The sequence below is a fragment of the Leptinotarsa decemlineata genome, unplaced genomic scaffold (assembly GCF_025532065.1).
Source record: "Leptinotarsa decemlineata unplaced genomic scaffold, Ldec_3_MD MMD2_tig00004307_RagTag_RagTag, whole genome shotgun sequence".
NCBI lineage: Eukaryota > Metazoa > Arthropoda > Insecta > Coleoptera > Chrysomelidae > Leptinotarsa > Leptinotarsa decemlineata.
Genome location: NW_027412606.1, coordinates 18,601,568 through 18,624,638, shown reverse-complemented (window position 1 = coordinate 18,624,638; position 23,071 = coordinate 18,601,568). Strand labels below are relative to the sequence as shown.

The following is a 23,071-nucleotide window of genomic DNA, read 5'->3' as shown; positions in this document are numbered from 1 at the left end:
CTCTGCATCGAGAGAGGTAGGGACACATCGATAAATACGCATTACTCAGCCATACGCCGTGGAGTGCACATTTCGCGTTCCTACCGCTGAACGGTTGCAGCTGTCACACCACTAACTTGGTGGGCTCACACCGATGGAACATTCATCACTTGGAGGATCTTTGAAGTATGCAGACGTATGTTTGTATACAGATATGCACATGATAAATCCTTTACCTTGCCTTCTGTGACGTCACACCGCTTGGTGGACTCACACCGATGAAACATTCATTACTTGGAGGGTCTTTGACATATGCAGACACACACATGACAAACTCTATACCATGCATTCTAACACACGCCCCAACCAAATGTGATTACATCATTACTTCACACACAAAATCTCGAAAAATTCTGAATGGTCCATGCACCAGACACTTCAACTTGATGTTACTAAACACCAAAAAAAGCAATTAATACGTCATAGTGGTGGAGGGAGGCCGAAATTCGGCTGTATACATCTACTGCGGTCATATCGGAAGAGGAGATATTTCCCGATGGTACTTTCGTGAATAAAAATTTATATAATTTTGGGGTACCCTGATAAGTGGCAATAGTTTTACAATTTTTTTGAACACAATTTTCTCATCGATGAACACATCAGCTACACCAATTTGTAAATTTCCCGTTTCAGTGTTCATGTGTACTTCAAAGACGGTATCGTGTGAGGGATTTCCTGATAGTAACTTTTGTGCTTTCGTACCTAATCGCCATGATCAAGCACATTAGATGATTCTAAATCTGAAGTTGTCGATGGAGAAGCTTGAAGATCCTTCGAGAAAGCCTCTTCAAATTTCGGTTTTACCTCACTTTTAACTATATTTTTGGCGGTGTGTGGTGTAACACTCTTTGTTGTCTGCATCACCTGATTTATCTGAGATGCTCCTTCAGTATTGGCAGATTTTGCTTTCAAAGGTGTTATTATTGGCTCATAGATTCTTTCGAGTGCTGATTGATCACCTAAGCATCTATTCTTGATATTATCGAATTTTTTCCGAACGGTATCTGTTGCTTCAATTAACTTTCTTTTCAAACACATTTCATCATCATTTTTCCCTCCATAATGTATGATGAGATTCATATCATCTTGTTTGAATAGCACAATCAAATTTGCATTATTTCGAATCAATTGTTTCGGGACTCGTGAATATGTTTGGGCTAGATAGAAGCAATCCATATTTTTTGACGACCCATACTGAAATATGATCGTATAACATCCTGTTTCTCACACATCATATCATCGAAAATGAATATTGAATCGGTTTCGGCATCTGAAGGCTCTACTATTTCAGCTGCATTATTGGCGGAAGTGTAAAATCCCAATCCTCCAATTGGAGTTGATACTTCACGTGAATACTCATATTTGGGTTGATAAAGAGACTTTGAATAAATATAAACATTTGCAAATCGTAATCCTAGAGTGTGAGTCAGTAAAGAAATCATAACATTTGTCTTGCCGCAATTGGAAGGTCCGATAATTAGACCACGGATGGATAGTGGAAGTAAGGATCCATGACGTTGTTTCACACCGCTTTCCGATCCGCCACCCACTTCTTCATCGAAATTATCGATAGAAAATTGGTACTTCTGCTTCAGTATGTGCATGACAGTTGGAGACTATATAAGCAGGTCTCCAAAACGATTCCTTTATTCAAATTGTGGTTATGAGCCGATGCAGATCTCCTGAACGGCATTCAAATGAATCTGGTAGGGGATTGGTCAATTCCCTCATCAATAGTCTACCTTTCGGATTACACTTACCTAGCTATCAGTATTGCGGCCCTGGCACCAAATTGCAGAAAAAATTGGCGAGAGGTGATCCGGGTGACAATCAACTGGATTCTGCATGTCGAAAACCCGATATTGCATATTCACAGAATCCTAACAATTCTACAGCTAGACACATAGCAGATCAGGAGCTTGCAGAAAGTGCTTGGAATCGATTCAAGACAAAAGACGCATCTATTGGAGAGAAAAGAGCCGCTTGGTTAATTACGAATATAATGAAGGCAAAAAGGCGATTTGGTATGGGTTGCGAGTCACCATCCAAGCAGTCAAGAATTCAGAAATAAAAGGGTCCTACCAAGAAAAAATAATCAGAAAAACTATTGAAAGATTCTAAAGTGATAGCTTTTGGATCTGGAATCGTTGAGAAAGTGCGTGATGTTCTACACAAAGCGGGCGGAAGTGGATTTGTAGTCAAGAATTCTAAAAAGAGCAGCTGAAATTACACTAAAAGCAGCACGCAAATATACGAGGGCTGCGGGTGGGAAAAAAAAATCGCACACCGCGAATCATACCAATTCCTAAAATTGGTGGAATACTACCACTCATGCCAATTTTTGCTGGTTTATCGGCGCTAGGTAGTTTAGCGGGTGCTACAGCTGGCATAACAAAAGCAGTACAAGCAGCGAAAGCGAGTAGAAGGCAGTTGAGTGAGGCAAATCGACATAATAAAAACATGGAGACAATCGCTCTAGGTGAACGAGAAAGAGGTATCTACTTGAAGCCTTACCGTAAAAGATTAGGAGTCTATTTGAAACCTCAAATTTCAAAAAACTCATAGATTTGCTACCTGAAAGAGCTCTCTCCAACATAGACCTCAATTATAATGTAAAGAAAATAATGATTCCATATTTCGGGGGGTATATATGCGTGACGATTTGCCAAAATCGGGACCACTGCGATGTGAATCTGCCATAGTGAATTTGGATAGACAGTTACATTGGATAGTCGACAAAAAATGACATTTCAGTGAAATATTTTAATATTTATCACATATGAGCGTAAACAACAATTCAACACAGTATGGTGTGGTCATTTGTGTTTGGAATTTCTACAGAGCAAGACATGGAGATAACACCAGCGCAGGACAGGAAAAGATAAAGAGGATGAGTCATTCATTGATCGCATATTCCAGAGTACACACTTTACGAGAGATGAGTAGAGAACAACTCGCTGGTATGCCGAAAGAGGTGTTCATTGGGTGTGCATCGCATGAAATTGCATCTGTATGGAATAAAATACCACAAAATCTACAAAATGTTATTGATGTTTCAAGGTATCAGTACTGCGAAGACCATCAGAATAATTCCAGCTGCAACAGCAATAATTCCGAAGTGAATGATGGGCCACCTCAAAGAAAAATTTTCTGTTGTTATTGTAAAGTGAATGATGTGAATGTAGTCACACATAATGGGATGGATCATCTGGACAGGCTACCTAAAAAAACGACGATCACTCCACAATTTCTGCTGTCAACAATAAAAAGACATGAATCAGTGAAAATCAGTGAAAATTCATCATCATCATCATGTCACGCACGTTTCCATTGTCGGGACACTCTAGCGAGTTGAGGGCCAAATTCTACCCACCCATCGAATTGGATAGTGGCGCTGATTATGGTCTGGGCTTATATGGTTTCTATTCCTACAACTACATATTCAATGCGGATGTGAAAAATAATGTTATCGCCTATTCTAAAGAAGCTAACTCACCTCCTATCATTATAAAAATTCCACTTGGAGCATATGAAATTGATGAAATCAATGAGGTGATTCAAAAATTCATCAAATCCAAAGAAATGCAATTGGAAAATGGAGCTGAGGAGAATATCGATGGAGTATTTCTCCTACACGCAAACAACAACACTCTGAAATGTTAAATGAGGTCGAAATATCACATCCATCTCAAACATGAAAACACTATTGCCGAAGTTTTAGGGTTCGAAGCCGATGTGTTTGGCATTGATGAAAGTCATGAATCAACATTGCCCGTGAATATCAATACGGTAAGAATTATTCGTGTGGATTGTAATGTCACAGCTGAAGCATATTCAAATGGTGATGAAATCCATAGCATCTTTGAATTTGATATTGATGTAGAGCCCGGTAACAAACTCACCAAGGAACCGCAAAATATTATGTATATGCCAATCCAGCCTGGCGGTCATAAGTACCTCGACAATATCACTTTACGCATATTGGATGATAATGGTAATCTAATCAATTTCAATGGTGAAAAAATAATAGTTGAATTGGAACTGATTAGGCTATAATAATCATCATTTCTCATATGTTGATTCACAACATCGACAACCGTCATAAGTGTATCACAAAAATGAGCATCGATAAGTTTGGTCGCAGAAGTAAGGCAGGTTCAAATACTGTTTTGCGAGGACAACCTGGAGTTGGTTTCAAATTAACTTCCGATGGAAACTTTGGTATGGAAAATAAACGTTTGGAAAAATATAGCCGAGCCTGAAGAGAGTACGGATTGTGTTAATGGGAATATGTTGGTTTTTACAACTCAAAGATCAGAGGGGAATTAGATTCTGATATGGATATAATCAATTTGAGATTGGATGGAGTGAAAATATATTCCGCAGCAGTCAGGGAAGATCTTATTACGCTTGGGCTGGAATTAGTGGAAATTGTAAAAAAGTGTGAACATATTGAATGATATGGATATCAAATCGATGCAATCTGATATGAGAAAACACCCTCGATAAGCATTCAAACAATTGAACAAAAACGATGGTGAGCGATAATTATCTGTGAGAAAATCAGTATAAAGCAGGTGTTGACAAAATTTTAACTCAGTATTTATCATTTTCTAACGCTGATCAGATGATAATAATTGATGAAGCTATTGATTTCACCATAATTGTTTCTAAAAAATGGGGTTGTGCTTCGATAGCCAGCGATTACAGCAGCGGCAGCAGTTGAATCAGCGTAATGCATTTGGTGGAGACTATGATCACGTGCATTTAAAGAAGAGAAAATCTAAAAGTCGATTCATTCCACGTATGCCCGCCAAACGGTCAAGTTTTCAAGTAGGTCAAGTAGTTTGCACTTTCCAAAATCTATTGGCTTGAAGTTGCGATATAAAAAATAGTAATAACATGACGACCATCACCACGAGTAATAAGCTGGAGGTATTCGAGGAGCCCATGTTTGATCATTCCCCAATCAGCCTTCACGAGCATACATATAAACCGTATGGATCACCATATTACAAAAATTCAGATGAAATCCGAATTCCAATCAATTTTCAAGACCTTATACTCGATATTGCAGACAGTTACATTCATATCGAGGGGAAGTTCACACCATCTGATGCCATGGAGCAGTTACCTATCCAATAACGCCTTCGCCTTCCTCTTCTACGAAATTCGCTATGAAATGGGTGGAGAGCAAGTGGCCGTTGTTCGAAAACCCGGCATAACTACCACAATGAAAACGATGATATCATTTGGACAGACACATGCAAATTCCCTACTGCCAATAGGATGGGGTCTTGATGTGAATAAACAAGATATATTGGATTCCGTCAGCGATGTATTCAGCGGTAAATTACCCTTGAAGTATCTTATGGGTTTTGCTGGAGATTACAACAAAGGAGTATTGAATGTTAAGCAAGAGCTCATTTTGATAATTGCACGCTCATTCAAAAATTCCTTTATTGGAGAAGTCGATGCTCATTTGGAAATCAACAAAATAAAATGGAGAAAGGATAAAGGATCAGATTAGCAAAAAAAATTGTTCATCTGAAATTCTCGAGCGCGTCAGATTAAGATAGGGTGAGTTAATTACCTGCTCTCTTACTCCGTCCCCACTCTGAATTCTGTTGCCGTGACGCCATCATAGCTGATCACAGAGACTCGTTCGTGATGAAGATGGAGATGATGATTAATTAATCAAATAATTCATGGATGTAGCCGTTACTACGTGGTAGGAAATCATAATGAAGAAAAGATAAATTGAACCTTTTATGTTTTTCACCACTTTTATTTGTAACTAACGCTACTGCAGTTTCGTCCTTCAAGGACATTCTCAATCTTATACAATATATAAGGACATTTCCAAACTTATATAATATTGTTAGTTTGAAAATGTCATTATAGGACGAAACTGCAGTAACGTTAGTCACAAATAAAAGTAGTAAAAACATTGAAAGTTTCATTTCTCTTTTCTTTATTGATTAATCAATTAATTACAAAAAATAGTTTTTTTTGAAAATTAAAAAAAAAATTATTCTCTCATAAATACAAGTATTTCACTTGAAAAACATACACTTATTCATTTGCATGCTATTTCCTGAGCTTTTCAAATAATAAAGTTCGGAGAATTGAAATAAAATTTAAAAAAATATTGTTTTTGTCAGACTAAGCGAATCATAAAGGCGAAACATAAAGATGAACCATATATATCGTAATCTGACGCGCTTGAGTATTTCAAAATGGTGATTTTTTTTGCACATTATAATAATGGCCGCGAGTTTGCGTCAGATCGTAATCGTCAGATTATTGAATGGGAGCTTTTTTTTGTTGCATTCAACACCCCCTTGGAAAATCTGACGCGCTCGATAAATTTTTTTCTTTTCACATTTGAGCCTTACGTACAACCACCCATGTAAACGATCAGATTAACATACCAACATTATTATAAATACGTAGGACATTGATGCTATCAATATCTGACGTGCTCGAGTATATCCATGCAACAGTATTTTTTTGCATATTTGCAAATCTATAGCCGCTTCCCCCACCGATAAAGAGCTATATATTATAAAACCTTTTTTTATCATCTAAGCTTTGAAACCAAATATGTCTCAATGACGCTCGAGTAAATCCCTATTTTGCATCGTGTGCAGCAGGGGACTGCTATTGTGACTTGAGCTACCACAATCTTTTTTCTTGATATTTTCGTTAATCTACTGGATGCGTTTTTCGGGATCAGCTCGTCTTCCTTGATGTCGTAGAGATAATATTTGAGATGCTACCAAAAATATACCTATCGCACGGTTTCCACTAATATTGACAAACCTGTATGTGTGTGTCGAATTCACCTCCTGTGAAAAATTTGTTATATGACTATGACGTGTTATATGACTATGACGTGAACATGAAAATAAATAGAATATACACATGATTTCCATTTGGCCTCCGATTCTGTCGAATTTGCCTCCGATTTGGAGGCGAGTTGATCAGTGGAGTATATAATTTCGAGGTACATGAGACAAAATGCATATATATTCAAATATTAAATTCTACAAAAAGGATTTGAAGCTTTATATCTTCTAATAATTATCTGCGAGCGCTTTCAACAGTTGGCAGTACTGTCATCTTCTAGGCAGTGGATACAACACTCCAAACAGGGGGCAATCCGCGGACACGTGTTTCTGGCTATTGGCCTCATCAGCGCGGTGCAGCCAAGTGTAAAGATGGGCAACACTTGTTTGCCGAAAGCAAATATATATATATATATATATATATATATATATATATATATATATATATATATATATATATAAAATCTAGAAAGGTTAATGCAGTCAAGCTGCTGGAAAATAATTCCATGAAAATCAAAAAATAAATAGATAAGTACTCTTTGATCATTCCCATATTGATTTCAATTTAAGAGCCACCGGTATACAGCTGTTTCAGCCTATTGGGCATCGTCAGTACCGGGCAGGCGGTCCTCGATTGAAGACAAAATGAGAAAAAACCAAGAAAGTACTTGATAAAAATAGCTGCGTAAACGCAAGCGAAACATAAGTGGAACCACCTATTGGTGTGACACCCAAGTCAACTTGCCAAGTTTTTATGTCAGTGTTGGTGGTTTGACCAATCAACCGACAACTGCGGTAGCAGAAATTTGGGAAGCTAACTTGAAATGCCATCGGAAAACGAATCCACATGTTTCTAGAAATGATATGAAATCTAGAAAGGTTAATGCAGTCAAGCTGCTGGAAAATAATTCCATGAAAATCAAAAAATAAATAGATAAGTACTCTTTGATCATTCCCATATTGATTTCAATTTAAGAGCCACCGGTATACAGCTGTTTCAGCCTATTGGGCATCGTCAGTACCGGGCAGGCGGTCCTCGATTGAAGACAAAATGAGAAAAAACCAAGAAAGTACTTGATAAAAATAGCTGCGTAAACGCAAGCGAAACATAAGTGGAACCACCTATTGGTGTGACACCCAAGTCAACTTGCCAAGTTTTTATGTCAGTGTTGGTGGTTTGACCAATCAACCGACAACTGCGGTAGCAGTATATATATATATATATATATATATATATACCTGTTTTTTAACTCACCTCAAATTCAGAGATGCTTCTGATAATCAACACTAAGGTCATCCAAAAAAATAAACTTGTTACTATATTCCTCGAGTCATTCATTGAAGTAACCAAAGGCACCGATCCCATTTGCCAGTCATGTGATAAGGTGGATGGACAAAGAAGTAACCACCAATTGAAGGCAGCTAGGTATCCGAAGGTGAGAAATCTGCGAAAAATTGAGCGAATTAATCGAAATATAAACATTTTGATACACAGAAATCATTCATGTATTAAAAAATTCAATTTAAAAACCCTGAAATTGAAAATAATGATAACTAGACATTTTGAAATGAACTTTTTCAAAATTAAGTTCAAGTATAGTTTCGACATGAGAAATGCTGTTCATGTCGAGTTCAGTATCTGAAACTTGCTCGAATTTTATATTTCATCGTGCAGAAAAAGTCGCATAATAACCATCTACAATGAATCTGAAGTCGAATAGAATTCGATGAATAATATTTTGCTGGGTTATAGTCACGCCATAAGGATCGCACTATTTGAACTAATGAACTCACTCAATCGATAGAGAGAGAATATTCACGTGATTACAACAAATTTTCATCTATCAGTCGAAAATTATACTATGAGACTGAATTTTGTTTTACTAAAATATGGATAACCATAGGTATTGTAGCATAAAATGCATTTAAAAAAGTGAAATTGAACATAATAACTGAGGAATCGAAATCTGTTTGAAATCTGTTTTTTCCGTTAATCAGCTGTCGCCCCCTTACGAAAGACAACTCTCAGAGATTGGGAAACTTGTGCGAGCTGAGGACTAACGAGGTCTTACCTTTTAACGTGTGATTTATAGTGAAAATCATATAATAAACTGCATTGATTAGGTTTTTTTTATTCTGTCTGTTCAAACCGAACAATCAGGAATCAAATCCTTTCTGTGCGATGTAATTGAGAAAGCAGATACAAGAAGGGAATAGTAAAATTGGGTTCGAGCATTGCGAATAAATCTAGAATCCAAAAATATATAAAGTTGGTAAAAATAACAAGTTATTGCATTTGGAAAAATCTAGCAATAGGAAATTGCCTATAGTGGAGTATGATGAAGAAGATGATAATGATGTTTTCAACATTCTTGTGAATTCTTCAATAAAGCGTTTTTCACCTGAGCAGAATTCGACCTTTTAACAGCATTCCTTCAGAAACACCAAGTCAAATCCTGAATGAACTCTCAACAACTACTTAATAAGACTGAGAGAGCAAGCATCAAAGTCTCCATTTGTCAATTCAGAAAGCAAAGCCACCGAAATCAACGTCGAAGATAAAATTATCGAACTTACGAACTAAATAGAAAACTTATAGAAAAACAGCGGATATGGGAGGCAATGATTGATCTTTTGCCAGATCAATGAACAGATAAGAGACCAATCTGATGTGATTGGTTCTGGCGTCGGAGCAGACTCGTTACCAGGAACTTGAGGAATCAACAGAATATCCACTCGAATTCATAAATTTATTTTTCCCTTCAAGGTGTATTACTAAACAATACAAAGTGCTTAATAAAAGTAATAAATGGACGCAGAGTGAATAAGTTGTGACGTAGATACAAAGTGGAAAGGAAATGAAATTACTCTAAGAAGATTCTGAGGAGATATCTTCCCCATCTAAAAAAGAACCCATTGACAAATTAGGCAGGTTTATGAATATTCGATAGACTTGATAGCAGAAGATGACCGAACTGAGCAACAAAGGAGGAAGAGGATTGTGCCTCAAGCAGCGATGCCAATTCAGGAAAAGCACCCGCCAGGATCGAACCAATGAAGCTGAAGAAAGAGAAAAAATGTGGAAGCGCACTTCAAGAGATGGGTAATAACGAATATGATGCAAGACCTTACGGACGAATGATTCAGGTGGTCAGTCATCGTTTGGCAGTAATATATCTGGGAGACTTCCAGCCCAAAATCTCATGTATTTTCTTATGGCGCTTCATTATGGTCCTTTTGGGACCTTGGTCCCATTTCACACGGAAAGAGTAAAGGTAAACTGAGCCTTAGCCTTCAAAGCCCACTTCAAACCACCTCCACATTTCCACTTTCACTGTCATTCAGTCAACATACAGAGGAAGATTCAAATCAGTAGATGGACAAAGAGACTTCCGGGAGTGGGTGAAACGTATAACGTCATCGACGCAGGATGGAATGAATATCGGAGAGGTTCAAAGAGTGTGAGCCCCCTTGCCCTCGTCCCACTTAGTACTCCATATCACCGCTCAGGCCCTCTTGAGACTACGCCTCACCCCTCGGTCCCCTTGTATCATTCCAGTCACGTGATTCTTATTAAAAAAAGTTAATAATTATGAGATTTGAACCCAGGACGTCCGCGTGGTGACATTGTCCTTAGCCTCTACACCAACGTAAGATATTGAAAGTAACTGCGAATGATGCGTATTCTCAGCGTAAGTTTTGTCGAGACCGAAATTGACTCATTTTATATACTTGACCGCATTAGCGCGAAAGTGATATATTGATAATAATGAATCAGATTTAAGAAAAAATATCACTACCCAACAGTTCAACTTGCGATCCCTCAATGTGTACGAGATGTCTCAAAATACATTTTCGAGAAATACATTCATTCGAGAAAAAAAAAAACATTACAGTTCTACGAGGCTGTAAGTTATCAACGTGCGATCCCTCAAGGTGTACAAGGTATCTCAAAATACATCATTGAGAACAAACATGACGTCGAAATGTACAGGGTGTCGGTTTAAAATATGATATCAATGTGTATACAAGGCATTTTAAAATACATCATTTGAAAAAAAAACATGCCAGTTTAACCAGAGTCTAGCGTTCCAACATGTCAGAAACACTCGTATCTTTGTCAACCAAGTAAGCATCATCAGGTGGAGGAGGAGATGGCACCAAAGTTGTCGAGGAGTTACGTATTGTGGAGTGAACATCCGAAAATGGGGAAAGCGAAGTATTCAACCGTTTTACAAGCGTTCCCACCGTATTGCATGCGACCGTTAAACGTGCGTTTTGACCATTTTTCGTGCGTTTTCGACCGTTTTCCATACGTTTTCGATCGTTTGCGTGCGTTTTCTATCGTTTTGCGTGCGTTTCCGATAGTTTTGCGTGCGTCTATTTGTTATTGTTTCATCGTTATTGTCATAACCGTTTTTCATGTTAAAATTTGACAGTCATTAATCATTTAACGCATTCCACTAACCAAGTAAGCATCATCAGGAAATGAGTAAAGTTCGAACTTTGTCATATAAAGATTCATTTTGATAATTTTCTGACTCCTCGACGGAGCCTTGTGGAACATCCAGCCTAACTCCTGATACAGAGTGGTGCCGGTCAGACAATCAGAATGGAGGAATCAAATATCGGTCGATTGATTGTGTCAGATGAAACTAAACTAGAGAATGTGGGTCGAAAAATAATGATAGTGATAAAAAATTAAAACTTTGAAAGTGACGTAGTCAGCGTGGTGGCGTGGTAGAAAATGTGTGACGGTTTGTGGAAATGAATGAGTTATCGGAAAAAAATTGGCACAACTGTCAGAAGGGCACTACAAATTATATTCGCTAATATTGATCAGATCGTGACGTATAGCACATCAACTGAAAGAGAAATCAATGGAGAATGTATCGACAGAGGAAAAACGAAGATGGCGCAACATGTCAGGAAGGCACTAAGTCACATCTTCGTTGATGATAGTTGAATCTCAACGTGCAGCAAATCAAATGAAAGGTCAAAGAATGCAGATTTCATCGACAAATGGTCGCAACATGTCATAGGGGCACTAAGTTGTATTTTCACTAATAATGATCAGATCGTCACGCACAACACGCCAAATGGAAAGTAAATTTATGCAGGATTCGTTGACGAAGAAGAAGCAAAGACGATGCCAACAGGGCATTAAGCCATAATTCCGTTGATGACGGTTGAGTCTCAACATGCAGCACATCAAATGAAAAGAGAAGAGGTATAGAATTCATCAACAGGGAAAAAAAACGAAGACGATGCCAATAGGGCACTAGTTCACGTCGTTGCAGACATATTATGATGTAATGCACATGAAAGGGGTATCAATGTTGAAATTGAGAAAGGAACGACATGGCGACATGTCAAATAGGCATAAGTTGTGATGAAATGATTTCAAAATACGTATCAGAAGCATATGTAAAGTCGTAGAGATGTTGAGAAAAAATGAATATTTCATTGTCCAACTTTGACATATCTTAACGTTTCATGCAAAAATAAACACATCCGGCAATGGGAAAATCATCGTATACTAAAACATTTGATATATTTGCATTCCTAATGGTGGGAAGGTTTGGAATCCGTCAAAAAAGGTCACTTCCGGTCGTTCGATTTCAATGATTTTGACATCAATGGATTCGTTTGGATGTCACAAAATATAATCAATCATTTTCTAAAGCCAAAAGGACCTCATTTCCTATTTCCATCAGCTGCAACAGGTCGATGTTGGTTCTCTTTTCAAATGATTTCATTTGTAGATTATGGAAAATATAATATCAAGCGACTAATGTGAAACAGCATAAGTACAATTGCGAAAAAAATCATTAAACAAATTTGAAATTCAATGTTATTGGGTTCCGTACAACTTTGAGTGAAATTCAAAGGCAGCAGTTCAAATCATAATCAAACCAAAAGGGGCCCTGAAGTTTTGGAGGCGAGTGAATCTGTCACCACTAAAGTGGCATGGTTGGCGTAGAGTTGAGTGTAGTTGCTGGTGGGGTGAAGACCAAAAGTAAATGATGAACTATTTTGAACCTAAAATGAATGAACGAAATGTCCGATAAAATACACGACTTCAATCTATCTATTATTGATTATCTGACACGTTCAAAAATACCCGGAAAATGAATATCGAGGATATTCATATCAGGACTGCGAGCTGGCTAATTCTGAAGTCCTACACGTCCAGTCAAAATAATATAAATGAAGTTGGCATATTTTATGATTGTGCGGTCATTTCTATCATGAAAAGTCACATTGAGATTTTCGCAAAAATATAACATGCTGAAACGTCACTTTGGTCACTTTAACTGCAGCGAAAAATACGGATTTTTGAAGCATCCTTTCTTCCAAAACCCCGTATGATTTGCAATGTAACGTGTCACGAGAATTTGTGTGAAAATGGGCGCATCTTCACCTCATTACGTGGCAGTTTGAAGGAATAACCGTCCACAGATGTTGGAAATTTTCATTTACTCAAACAATTGAAATTGAATCAATCGAAAAACCTTTTCTGTATAGAGAGTTGTCACTCAGGATATTAGTATTAGTTATTACCTTCTAACGTGTTAGGAATCACACGTTAAAAGGTAAGACCTCGTTAATCCTTAGCTCGCACAAGTTTCTACTTCTGAGGGTTGTCGTTCGTAGGGGTGCGACAGCTGGTTAACGGAAAAACAGATTTTTAACAGATTTTTTTTTTAAACAGAAAATCAGTCTACTTTGGTTGAATCATAAAGATTCGTAACGGCGCCGCCACGTGAAGGTGCAATATTTCACCTTTCGAATAGATAAAAATTGTACCTGTACCTAATTAGCATCATGTTAGTTATTAGTGAATGTTAGTTGAACCAGAAAAAGAGACGGGTTTGGAAGTTTCTAACGTAGGAAAAATTTTTCGTGAATTCAAAAAATATACTACAAAATATTTATTGATATCTATTATTTCATTATCATATTCACAATGACATTCTACAAGTATCGATATATTTTGCTGCTATTGAAGTTTTTTGAATCTCTTTACCTCAAATTAACTGATGATATGAAGTGGTTAATTGAACATTCATTGATAATACAGCCAAATACATATATACTAGTAATCATATCCATAGAATTTGATGTTTGAGTGATAGAATAGTGACCCCAAGGATGGGTATCGTGTGAATCTGGAATTATATAACGCTCATCATCTCCAGAGTGGAGGGCAATCTTGTATTGGGCGTTGGAATGTACTTGATCAGATCGAATTAAATTTTGGATGACACTCATATTCTTCCAATTATCTAAGCAATTCACATAATCATCGAAAGTAATTTTATTCACCACAGAAGATTTGACTCCCTCCGCCTTCTTGGTAATTCCCAAGCATGAGATGATTTGATTGATTTCATCCTCATGATAGCCATCATTTACCAACTGCTGGCGCTTCTTATTGATACCATCCTACGACACCAATACCCTAGTTGTATACAATTTCAATCAAAGGACTACGTTATCAGTCATCGGAATTGTGTTATTCTCATGTCTCATCATCTCGAAAACCTGTTCATTTACTAAAGGAACGTTAAACTGATTATTGGAAGGGTAATCCGAAGTATCGAAGAATTTGCGACAATCTTGACGTATGATTTCATAAGGATCCTGATTGTATATTTCATAAATCTCTATCTATATAGAGAATTACACAATTATCTCCGAATCGATGACGCATATAGCCATAATGAAAATCGTAAATGGTAGTCTTTGCCAAGTCTAAGATAGCTTGTCCTACCTGTATCGGTTTATTTAGATAAACTTGCAGTTTCCTCAATTCAACTGCCAATAAATTCTCATTGAATGTCATGCAATTTTTGAACTCTGGCTCAGAAATATACGTCAGCGTCAGCGAAGAGAGGGATATCTGTTTTCATATATAAATCCACATATTGTCCCAAAGTCTGACAATTGAAACTCTTCCACACATTCTGGGCTCGTTGATATAATCTGCCAGGGCAGGGCTTATCTTCTAATTTATTGTAGAAGGCATCAATAGGGGGCAAGCAAGCTTCATCAAATCTATCGAAAGAATCAATATGATTACTTAGTAAGTAATTCAACCGAGTCTTCAGGTAACTCAGAAAACTGAACCTTAACATTAGGAAACTCTGTCAATATGATGCAATCATATTCAGAGAGGAATTCATATAACGGAATTATTCGATTGAAATGTACTTTTCTTTAGTGATGGGTAGCAGGTCAATCGTACCCCTCATTCTAGTTGGGATATCTGTGATGATGAAATGTGCATCATAGCTACTCAAATTGTAGAAGACTATGGGAACTACATGACTATTTTTGTATTTTATATTACACCCTTCGTGCGCGGGACCACGATAGTTATAATATGGTGTGAGATGGATATGGTCGCGTACTTTCATGTCTTCGGAAGTGAAGGGCTCTTCACAGATGTGGCAGTGTGTAGCTTTTTGAAACTCCACTTCTTGCTCTACAGTCATATGAATGTCGTATGGACACCAAAACACTGTAGCCATATCTTCAGATAGTTGACTAATCTCATCAGCAAACCATTGCATACAATCCTCTCCACGGTATGCCCTCTCCGCGGAAAGAGTGTCATCGTATGTGCACTTCAAGTAGTAACCCACAGTTGCCGGAATATGATGTTAAGGTTTTTTAGGATCATCAGTAGGCTTCAAAACGGATTCTAATTCGGCGTATACGAGGAAAGGGACCCTTTCTTTATTTTTATGTTTTTTGAACTTCAGAATGTTTTCACTCTCCTCAAGCATCTTGATGGATGTTTCATTGATTATCTGACAATCCTCAGTATGTTTCTCTAGTTTTTCGATCGAAAGTGATGTAGACAGCGATCACAAAAGTACAGGATTGCGCGCAAACGCGATAACAGTGAATGTTTGCTAGTCATGCAATAGGGATAATATTGAAAATATGGATAATGGGTGCTGATCAAAAATTATCTACAGAGCATCAAACACGTCTTCAAAGCGTCAACACGTTGATTTTTCTATTTCCAAGCCCTTCGTGTACAACAATTTTATGAAACGCGAAATAATTGCCGGTGAAATGATAAACAATGAATATTACTATCTGAGGTGTATCGCAAGAAGCATCCTTCAGATTTAATTGAAAAGTAAACTTCGTTACACACTACGCAAGAAAATTATTTTACTGGAAATTATTTTCTGAGTTGTATCACAAGAAACATCCTCCAGAGGGTGTAAGTAAACTTCGTTACACACTAACGACACATAATTAAACGTTTGATGATGAAAGCGCTCGCACAGCTAAGTTTTGTCATTCAATCACGGATCTTTGAAGTTCAAACATCTCATCACAGTAAAATGCCGCTCTTCGCTGACTTGGTGCAGTATATCTCCTCTCTTTTGGGGTTGACAACCTCTAAGTTTGATAAAAAAAGTGCTCTGGATGGTATCAAAAAATGTGATGAAGGTTCATGAAAGATATCGAAGGCGATAAAGACCGCATCATCACTGGGTGTGAAGCAGCATTTAGAAGCCTGTTATCGTAATATCAAAATTCTAAGGAGACAGTTCAAAGTGATACGAAAGAAGGGGGCGGGACAGGTATCACGACTTGAGGGTGCAACAAGCGGGTTCATTGGGATGATTCCAAGTCAGCTTTCAACTCAAGAATTAGATCTGGTGTTATTTCCAGTCTCAAACATAAGGATCCCTCAGCTTTTATGGATTCAGAATGCTATGAAGCAGGAAGTATCTATTAAGGTAAATACCACCTTCTGCGGAGAATTTGAGATAGTGAAGGGAGACACAGTACCGAAGGAGTACAAGTATACAAGTAAGTACTTCACTACTACGAGCTTTTCTATATATAGAGACACCGCCCTTAACGATTGGTTCGATGAAAAAGTTACAACAACAATACTCAGAGAGCTCGAAGGGTTTCAAGAAAGGGACAGCGGCTGGGCGCTGAAGAAGATCTTGAACTTGAGTGTGAATATTAATAAGTTCACACCGCAGCTGGGGTCCTCATTCATAGATCTTTCACCTCTAATTTTGCTGAAAAATTCTTGCATAAATGTGAAAAACAATGGGGAAAATTTTTACTTCATGGAATACTCACGGATTTTCGCGATTTTTTCTGTGATGATACTACGTGATGGTAGGAATTCAGAACATTCTTCATTTTTTGTTAGATTCAATTAGTTTTCGAGATATAGCCTGTCAAAGTTTGAATGATGTCATATTTTACCTTCTTTTATTAAGCAATGAATGAATGCAATTCACATATTTTCAATTGAACACATCTTTTTCCATATCATCGCACTTTTTTCTATCCCTTTTCATTCACTTATTGCCAAGTTTCTTGAAATTAGATTGAAATTCTATAATTTGTCACATGCTAACCTAACCTAACCTGACCTAACATAAATCAGTCCTACCTTACTTCAGAATTTTGAAGAACTATGTATCCTCAACATCTAACCTGACCTTCAAATTCTAAAAAGAACGTATTTTCGAATATTTACTTTTGAAAAATTATATTTCCTCAATATGTAACCTGACCTCCTACTTCTAAAAGGAATGTATTTTCGAATATTCACTTTTGTAAAAACTATGTTTTCTCAACATCTAACCTGACCTTCGAATTCTAAAAGGAACGTATTTTCGAATAGTGTAACTTAATGCAATTTATAGAAAGTGATTCGTGTGCACCCACAGACATAACCTAAAAGGTTATGTCGATGTGTGCACCTGACAAATTTAATCTAATTTCAGGAATCTCAGTAAAAAGTGATTGAAAAGGGATAGAAAAAGGTGCGATGATATAGAAGGAGTTGTGTTAAATATAAAAATATGTGAATTGCGATCGTTTATTGCTTTAAAAAAAGGTAAAATATGACGTCATTCAAACTTTGACAGGCCATATCTCGAAAACTATTTGAATCTAACAAAAAATGAAGAATGTTCTGAATTCCTACCATCACGTAGGAAACTAAGTGAGTCCGATGAAAACTAAAAAGTGTTCTGAATTTCTACCATCATATTGTATCATCCTAGAAAAAATCGCGAAAATCCGTGAGTATTCCATAAAGTATAATTTAGCCAAACAATGATGAGGCTTGCTTCGCGTGGGCTGTTACCTCAGCACTCTATCCTATGCAGAAACATGCTGATCGTACATCATCGTATCCTTATTATTCTGAAGCATTGAAACTTGGAGGAATTAATTTCCGAATGACTGTTAGATAAATTCCGAGATTTGAAAAACTGAATGATATTTCTATCAATATTTACATTCTTCAAAAGAAATAAGAAACGTTTATTACCATACCTACATACCTCACAAAAGAAAAGAAAGCTAGACATGTAAACTTACTGCTGATTCAAGATAATTATGATGAATCTGAAACATCAGTTCGTTATCACTACGTATGGATAAAGAACCTATCAAGGCTCTTATCAAAACAGTAAGAGATATGGTCAACAGTACTTTTATGATCGCCGCCTACATTACTTTCGATCCCAAGGAAAACTAGAGGAACATACTGAGGATTGTCAGAAAATCAATAAAATAGTCATCAAGATGCCTGAGAAGGGTAAAAACATTCTCAAGTTTGAAAAACATTAAAATACAGAAAGGGTTCCTTTTGTCGTATACGCCGACTTAGAATCCGTTCTGAAGCCTACTGATGATCTTGAAAATCCTCAACATCATATTCCCTCAGCTGTGGGTTACTATTTGAAGTGCTCATACGATGACACTATTTCCTTCTATAGGGCATACCGTGAAGAAGATTGTATGCAATGGTTCGCTGATAGATGGGTCAACTAGTTGAAGATATGACTACAGTGTTTGGTTTCCATACGACATCCATATGACTCTAGAGCAAGAAGTGGAGTTTCGAAGAGCTACACACTGCCACATCTGCGAAGAGCCCTTCAATCCCGAAGACATGAAAGTACGCGACCATATCCATCTCACACCATGTGATAACTATCGTGGCCCCGAGCACGAAGGGTGTAATATAAACTACAAAAATAGTCATGTAGTTCCCATAGTCTTCCACAATTTGAGTGGCTATGATGCACAGTTTATCATCACAGATATTGCAACTAGAATAAAGGGTATGATTGACCTGCTACCCATCACTTCATTCCCTACATTTCCTCCACGAAACATGTGGATGATACTCCAGTGCAGTTTCGATTCATCGTTTCATTCCGTTTTATGAATTCATTTTTGGATATGTTAGCATCATACTTGACAAAGTTTTCTAATGCTAAGGTTCAGTTCTCCGAGTTACGTGAAGACTTGGTTAAATTACCTACTATGAAGGGGGTCATGCCATATGATCATATTGATTCTTTCGATAGATTTGATGAAGCTTGCTTGCCTCCTATTGATTCCTTCTACATCAAATCAGAAGATAAGCCCTGCCCCCGCAGACTATATCAACGAGCCCAGAATGTGTGGAAGAGTTTCAATTGTCAGACTTTGGGACAATATGTGGATTTATATATGGAAACAGATATCCTTCTCCACGCTGACGTATTCGAACGATTTCGTCATAGCTGCCTCAGAACTCATAATCTGAACCTTGCCCATTACTATACGCTACCAGGCCTTACGTGGGATGCGATGCTCAAATATACTTATGTTGATTTGGAACTACTGACAGATCCTGACATGAATTATATCGCTCGTTCCCATGTGAACCGCTGACCATGCTGAAGCAGAATCTCGCGATTCTGGGAAACTGATGTGCAAGCAATCTTATCTTAATGGAAAGAATACTTTTGTAATTCAGTTATAATTTTGCTCTCACACTCTTAACATCTATTTTTATTAATGAAATTAATTTTTAAAAAAGGATTTTGACATCCGCCCATATCTCTTTGGACGAAAGTTCAATATCGTCACTGACCACAAACCCCTCCAGTGGTTATTCTCTCTGAAGGGCCCCAACTCAAAATTGCTGAGATGGCGGATCAAACTAGAGGAATACGATTATACCATAATCTACAAAAAAGGCAAGTTGAACACCAACGCCGATGCTTTATCCCGTGTCAAAATCCACACTAAGGACATCAAAACCTTTTGGGAGGAATTGGATGACATACTAGACGAATCACAACGTCTAACAAATCAAAGTATCACTTTCAGTGGTCAAGGGAACCCAGTAAGTCGTTGCTTTCAAACCTCGGATTATCAACCCTCTTTCGATATTTTGATTATTGGAGAACCCAATCTGGACACTGAATATTCCCCCATCATGATTTCCCCTAACGAAATGCATATAAATAATATGGACAACGAGTTATCTCCGAAAAGTCATACAGAAATGACAATCTTTCTTTACAAGTTCAAACTGATACCAAACGTACAGAAGATGAACCCCTACCAGAACCCAGAAAACACGAAGACAATGAATTATCTTCCACAGGTAATGGAAGAAATGACATTTCTTTACTATTGCAATCTAATATCGAACAAATGGAAGATGAACCCCTACCAGAACGCGAAAACCTTGAAGACGACACTATTCACTCAAATGCTGAACAGAACCCTGTTGTAACAGTTCCAATAGCGCAGTGTGCCGTGAACCTAGGGCTCAATCAGTTGATTATAAGCTCAGTTCTCCATTCTCCGGCAAGACGTAAAACTACCTTCCTGTTCGAGAAAAAGATGAGAATTCATGAACAAATATCGCAATATAATACAGAAAACGATATTTTGAATTTTATCAAAGAATATGTCGTCCCAAGAGTGCAGTATTTTGAAAACCCCGAACTTAATGAAACATTTTCGGCAACAATTCAAAATCATTTCAAGTGGCCCTCTATAAAATTCAAATGGTGTACCAAAAAGCTTCTGGACGTTACAAAAAAAGAAGACGATCAAGAAATTATCAAAAACCACCATGAAGGTAAGTGAAACCACCGCAGTGTTGATGGAACTTTCGCAAGAATTAAGGAGAAACATTACTGGCCGAACATAAAAGAAACCATTCAAACATACAGTGTCACACATAAAGTCTGCATCAAATGGATTTTTTTTTGTTGATCTCTTCAAGCAACTTTTGATATCTCCATTAGGTTGTGCTTTAAAAATGATGCCAAATGACATGCATATGACCGATCAAGTGATTTTTCTTCCCTGTCAAATTTGACATTTTTTCCAAAAAATGTTCAGAAAAGCAGCTATTGCTCGAAATTTCGAAAATTAGTAGGGGAAAAAGATGATTGTTTTTTTATTTTTCACCCATATACCAATTTTTAGCTCTATAGTACAAATTTAGTTTTTTTACAGTTTTTCGAAAATTTGACATTTGCCGATTTCTCAAATTTTGCCAAACCTCAACAAAATTACTGCTTTATGCCTAACTCATCTTTCCAACTCATTTTTATTACCAATTGCAATTCTAAATACAACTTATTTCACAAAAATTTAAAACACCAGAAAAAATTATGCCAAAAATGATGCAAAGTTGATAAAGTTTTTAAAAACAGATAAATATTTCACTTTATTTCCGCTTTTTGCGAAATAGCTTGATACATAAGAATAATTAAAAAACAATATCAATGAAAAGTCAATAATTTATTCTTTACTGCACTTTTCAAAGAGTTAAACTTTGATTTACTAATTACGAAAAATTACAACGAAATTGAACTGAGGGTACTGTGGAAACATTTGAACTGAATTGAATAAGCAAAATATTTTATTGTCATATGACATTTGTTGAATAACTCAAGATAGTGTTTAACAGTTTTAGATTTAAAATAGTTCATTCGTTGTGTAGTGTGTTGTTAAAAATGCTGAATCTTCAAGAGAAAATTGAAATCGTTTTAATATGCGGCGAGAATACCGGTCACCGACAAGTAGCTGATATTTTCAATGCCAGACATCCTGCAAGAAATATTCATCAGTCAACAGTTAGTAGGATAAAAGCTAAGTTTAAATCTACTGACTCGGTTGAGAGTAATTTTAGAAAAGCACATCAGCCTTCTAGACATACTGAAGAAGTGGAATTTGAAATATGTTTGGATGTTGTAGAACATAAAAAAACAAGTATTCAAGGTATTGCACATAGAACAGATGTTAACCGAGAGAGTGTACGACGTATTTTACACAAAAAAAAATTTACTCCTTATAAACCGAAATTTATCAATACATTAAAAGAAAGGGACTTCGATATGCGCTTGTATTTTTCTTTTTGGTTTCAAAGGGAAAAAGAAGAAAATTATCATTTTCCTTATCAAATTTTATGGACAGATGAAGCGACCTTCTCTTCAAATGGCGTTGTGAGCTCGCAAAACTGCAGGTGGTGGGCAGAAGAAAACCCACATTTCGTAATCGAATGTCGAGATCAATATTCGTTTAAGACGAATGTATAGTGTGGCATATTAAACGATCAATATATAGGACCATCCTTTTTTAGAGATAATTTAAATTCTGCGGACTACCTACAACGTGAATACCGAACTATCTGAAGTTTTGGATAATATGCCCCTTCAAGTAAGAAATGTTATGTGGTATCAATGTGATGGTGCAACTATCCATACTACAAGGGTGGTTAAAAAGCGTCTTTTGGAAATATTTAGGGGCAAAGTAATCAGTCATAATATGGAAAACTTTTGGCCGCCTAGATCTCCTGATATAACCCCACTAGATTTCTTCTTGTGGGGTTACTTCAAACAAAAGGTGTATAAGCAAAGACCTTTTCGAGATATAAACCATTTAGAGGCAGTTATTCGAGAATGTGTTGTAAGCACGAAACCCCGTAGTATAAAAAATGCAGTTAAACATTTTTTAAAAAGGACAATTGATTGCATTGAACGTGGTGGAAGGCACATCGAAATTTGTCTTTTTATTTTGTTTTTCTATTGGTATTTACATGGTTTAGGCATATGTTTCGATTTGATTTAGTGTTCTTAATTTAAATTATAACTTTATTTTAACAGATGTTTGTCATAATTTTTTTCACGGTTTAGTAGTCTAGGCAACAAAATCTAAATTGATTTCTGAAGTAATTTTGTTCATTCATACCTCATGAAAGATATTTAGTAAATGTGAAATTACTTCAGTATAATTCCTTTCCTTAGTTTAATAGCGTTGTAATTTTTCGTAATTAGTAAATCAAAGTTAAACTGTTTGAAAAGTGCAGTAAAGAA

General features: G+C 36.8%; 1 protein-coding gene across 1 annotated transcript in view; it reads right to left on the bottom strand.

The window, feature by feature from the left end:
- The window catches only part of LOC111505504 (protein O-mannosyl-transferase TMTC1), an 816,809-nt gene that overhangs the window by 146,937 nt on the left and 646,801 nt on the right, over positions 1-23,071 (bottom strand). The window contains exon 8 of the mRNA XM_074179103.1: positions 8,146-8,335. Coding sequence (XP_074035204.1) covers positions 8,146-8,335 — 190 coding nt within the window. The remainder of the gene's footprint in view (positions 1-8,145; positions 8,336-23,071) is intronic.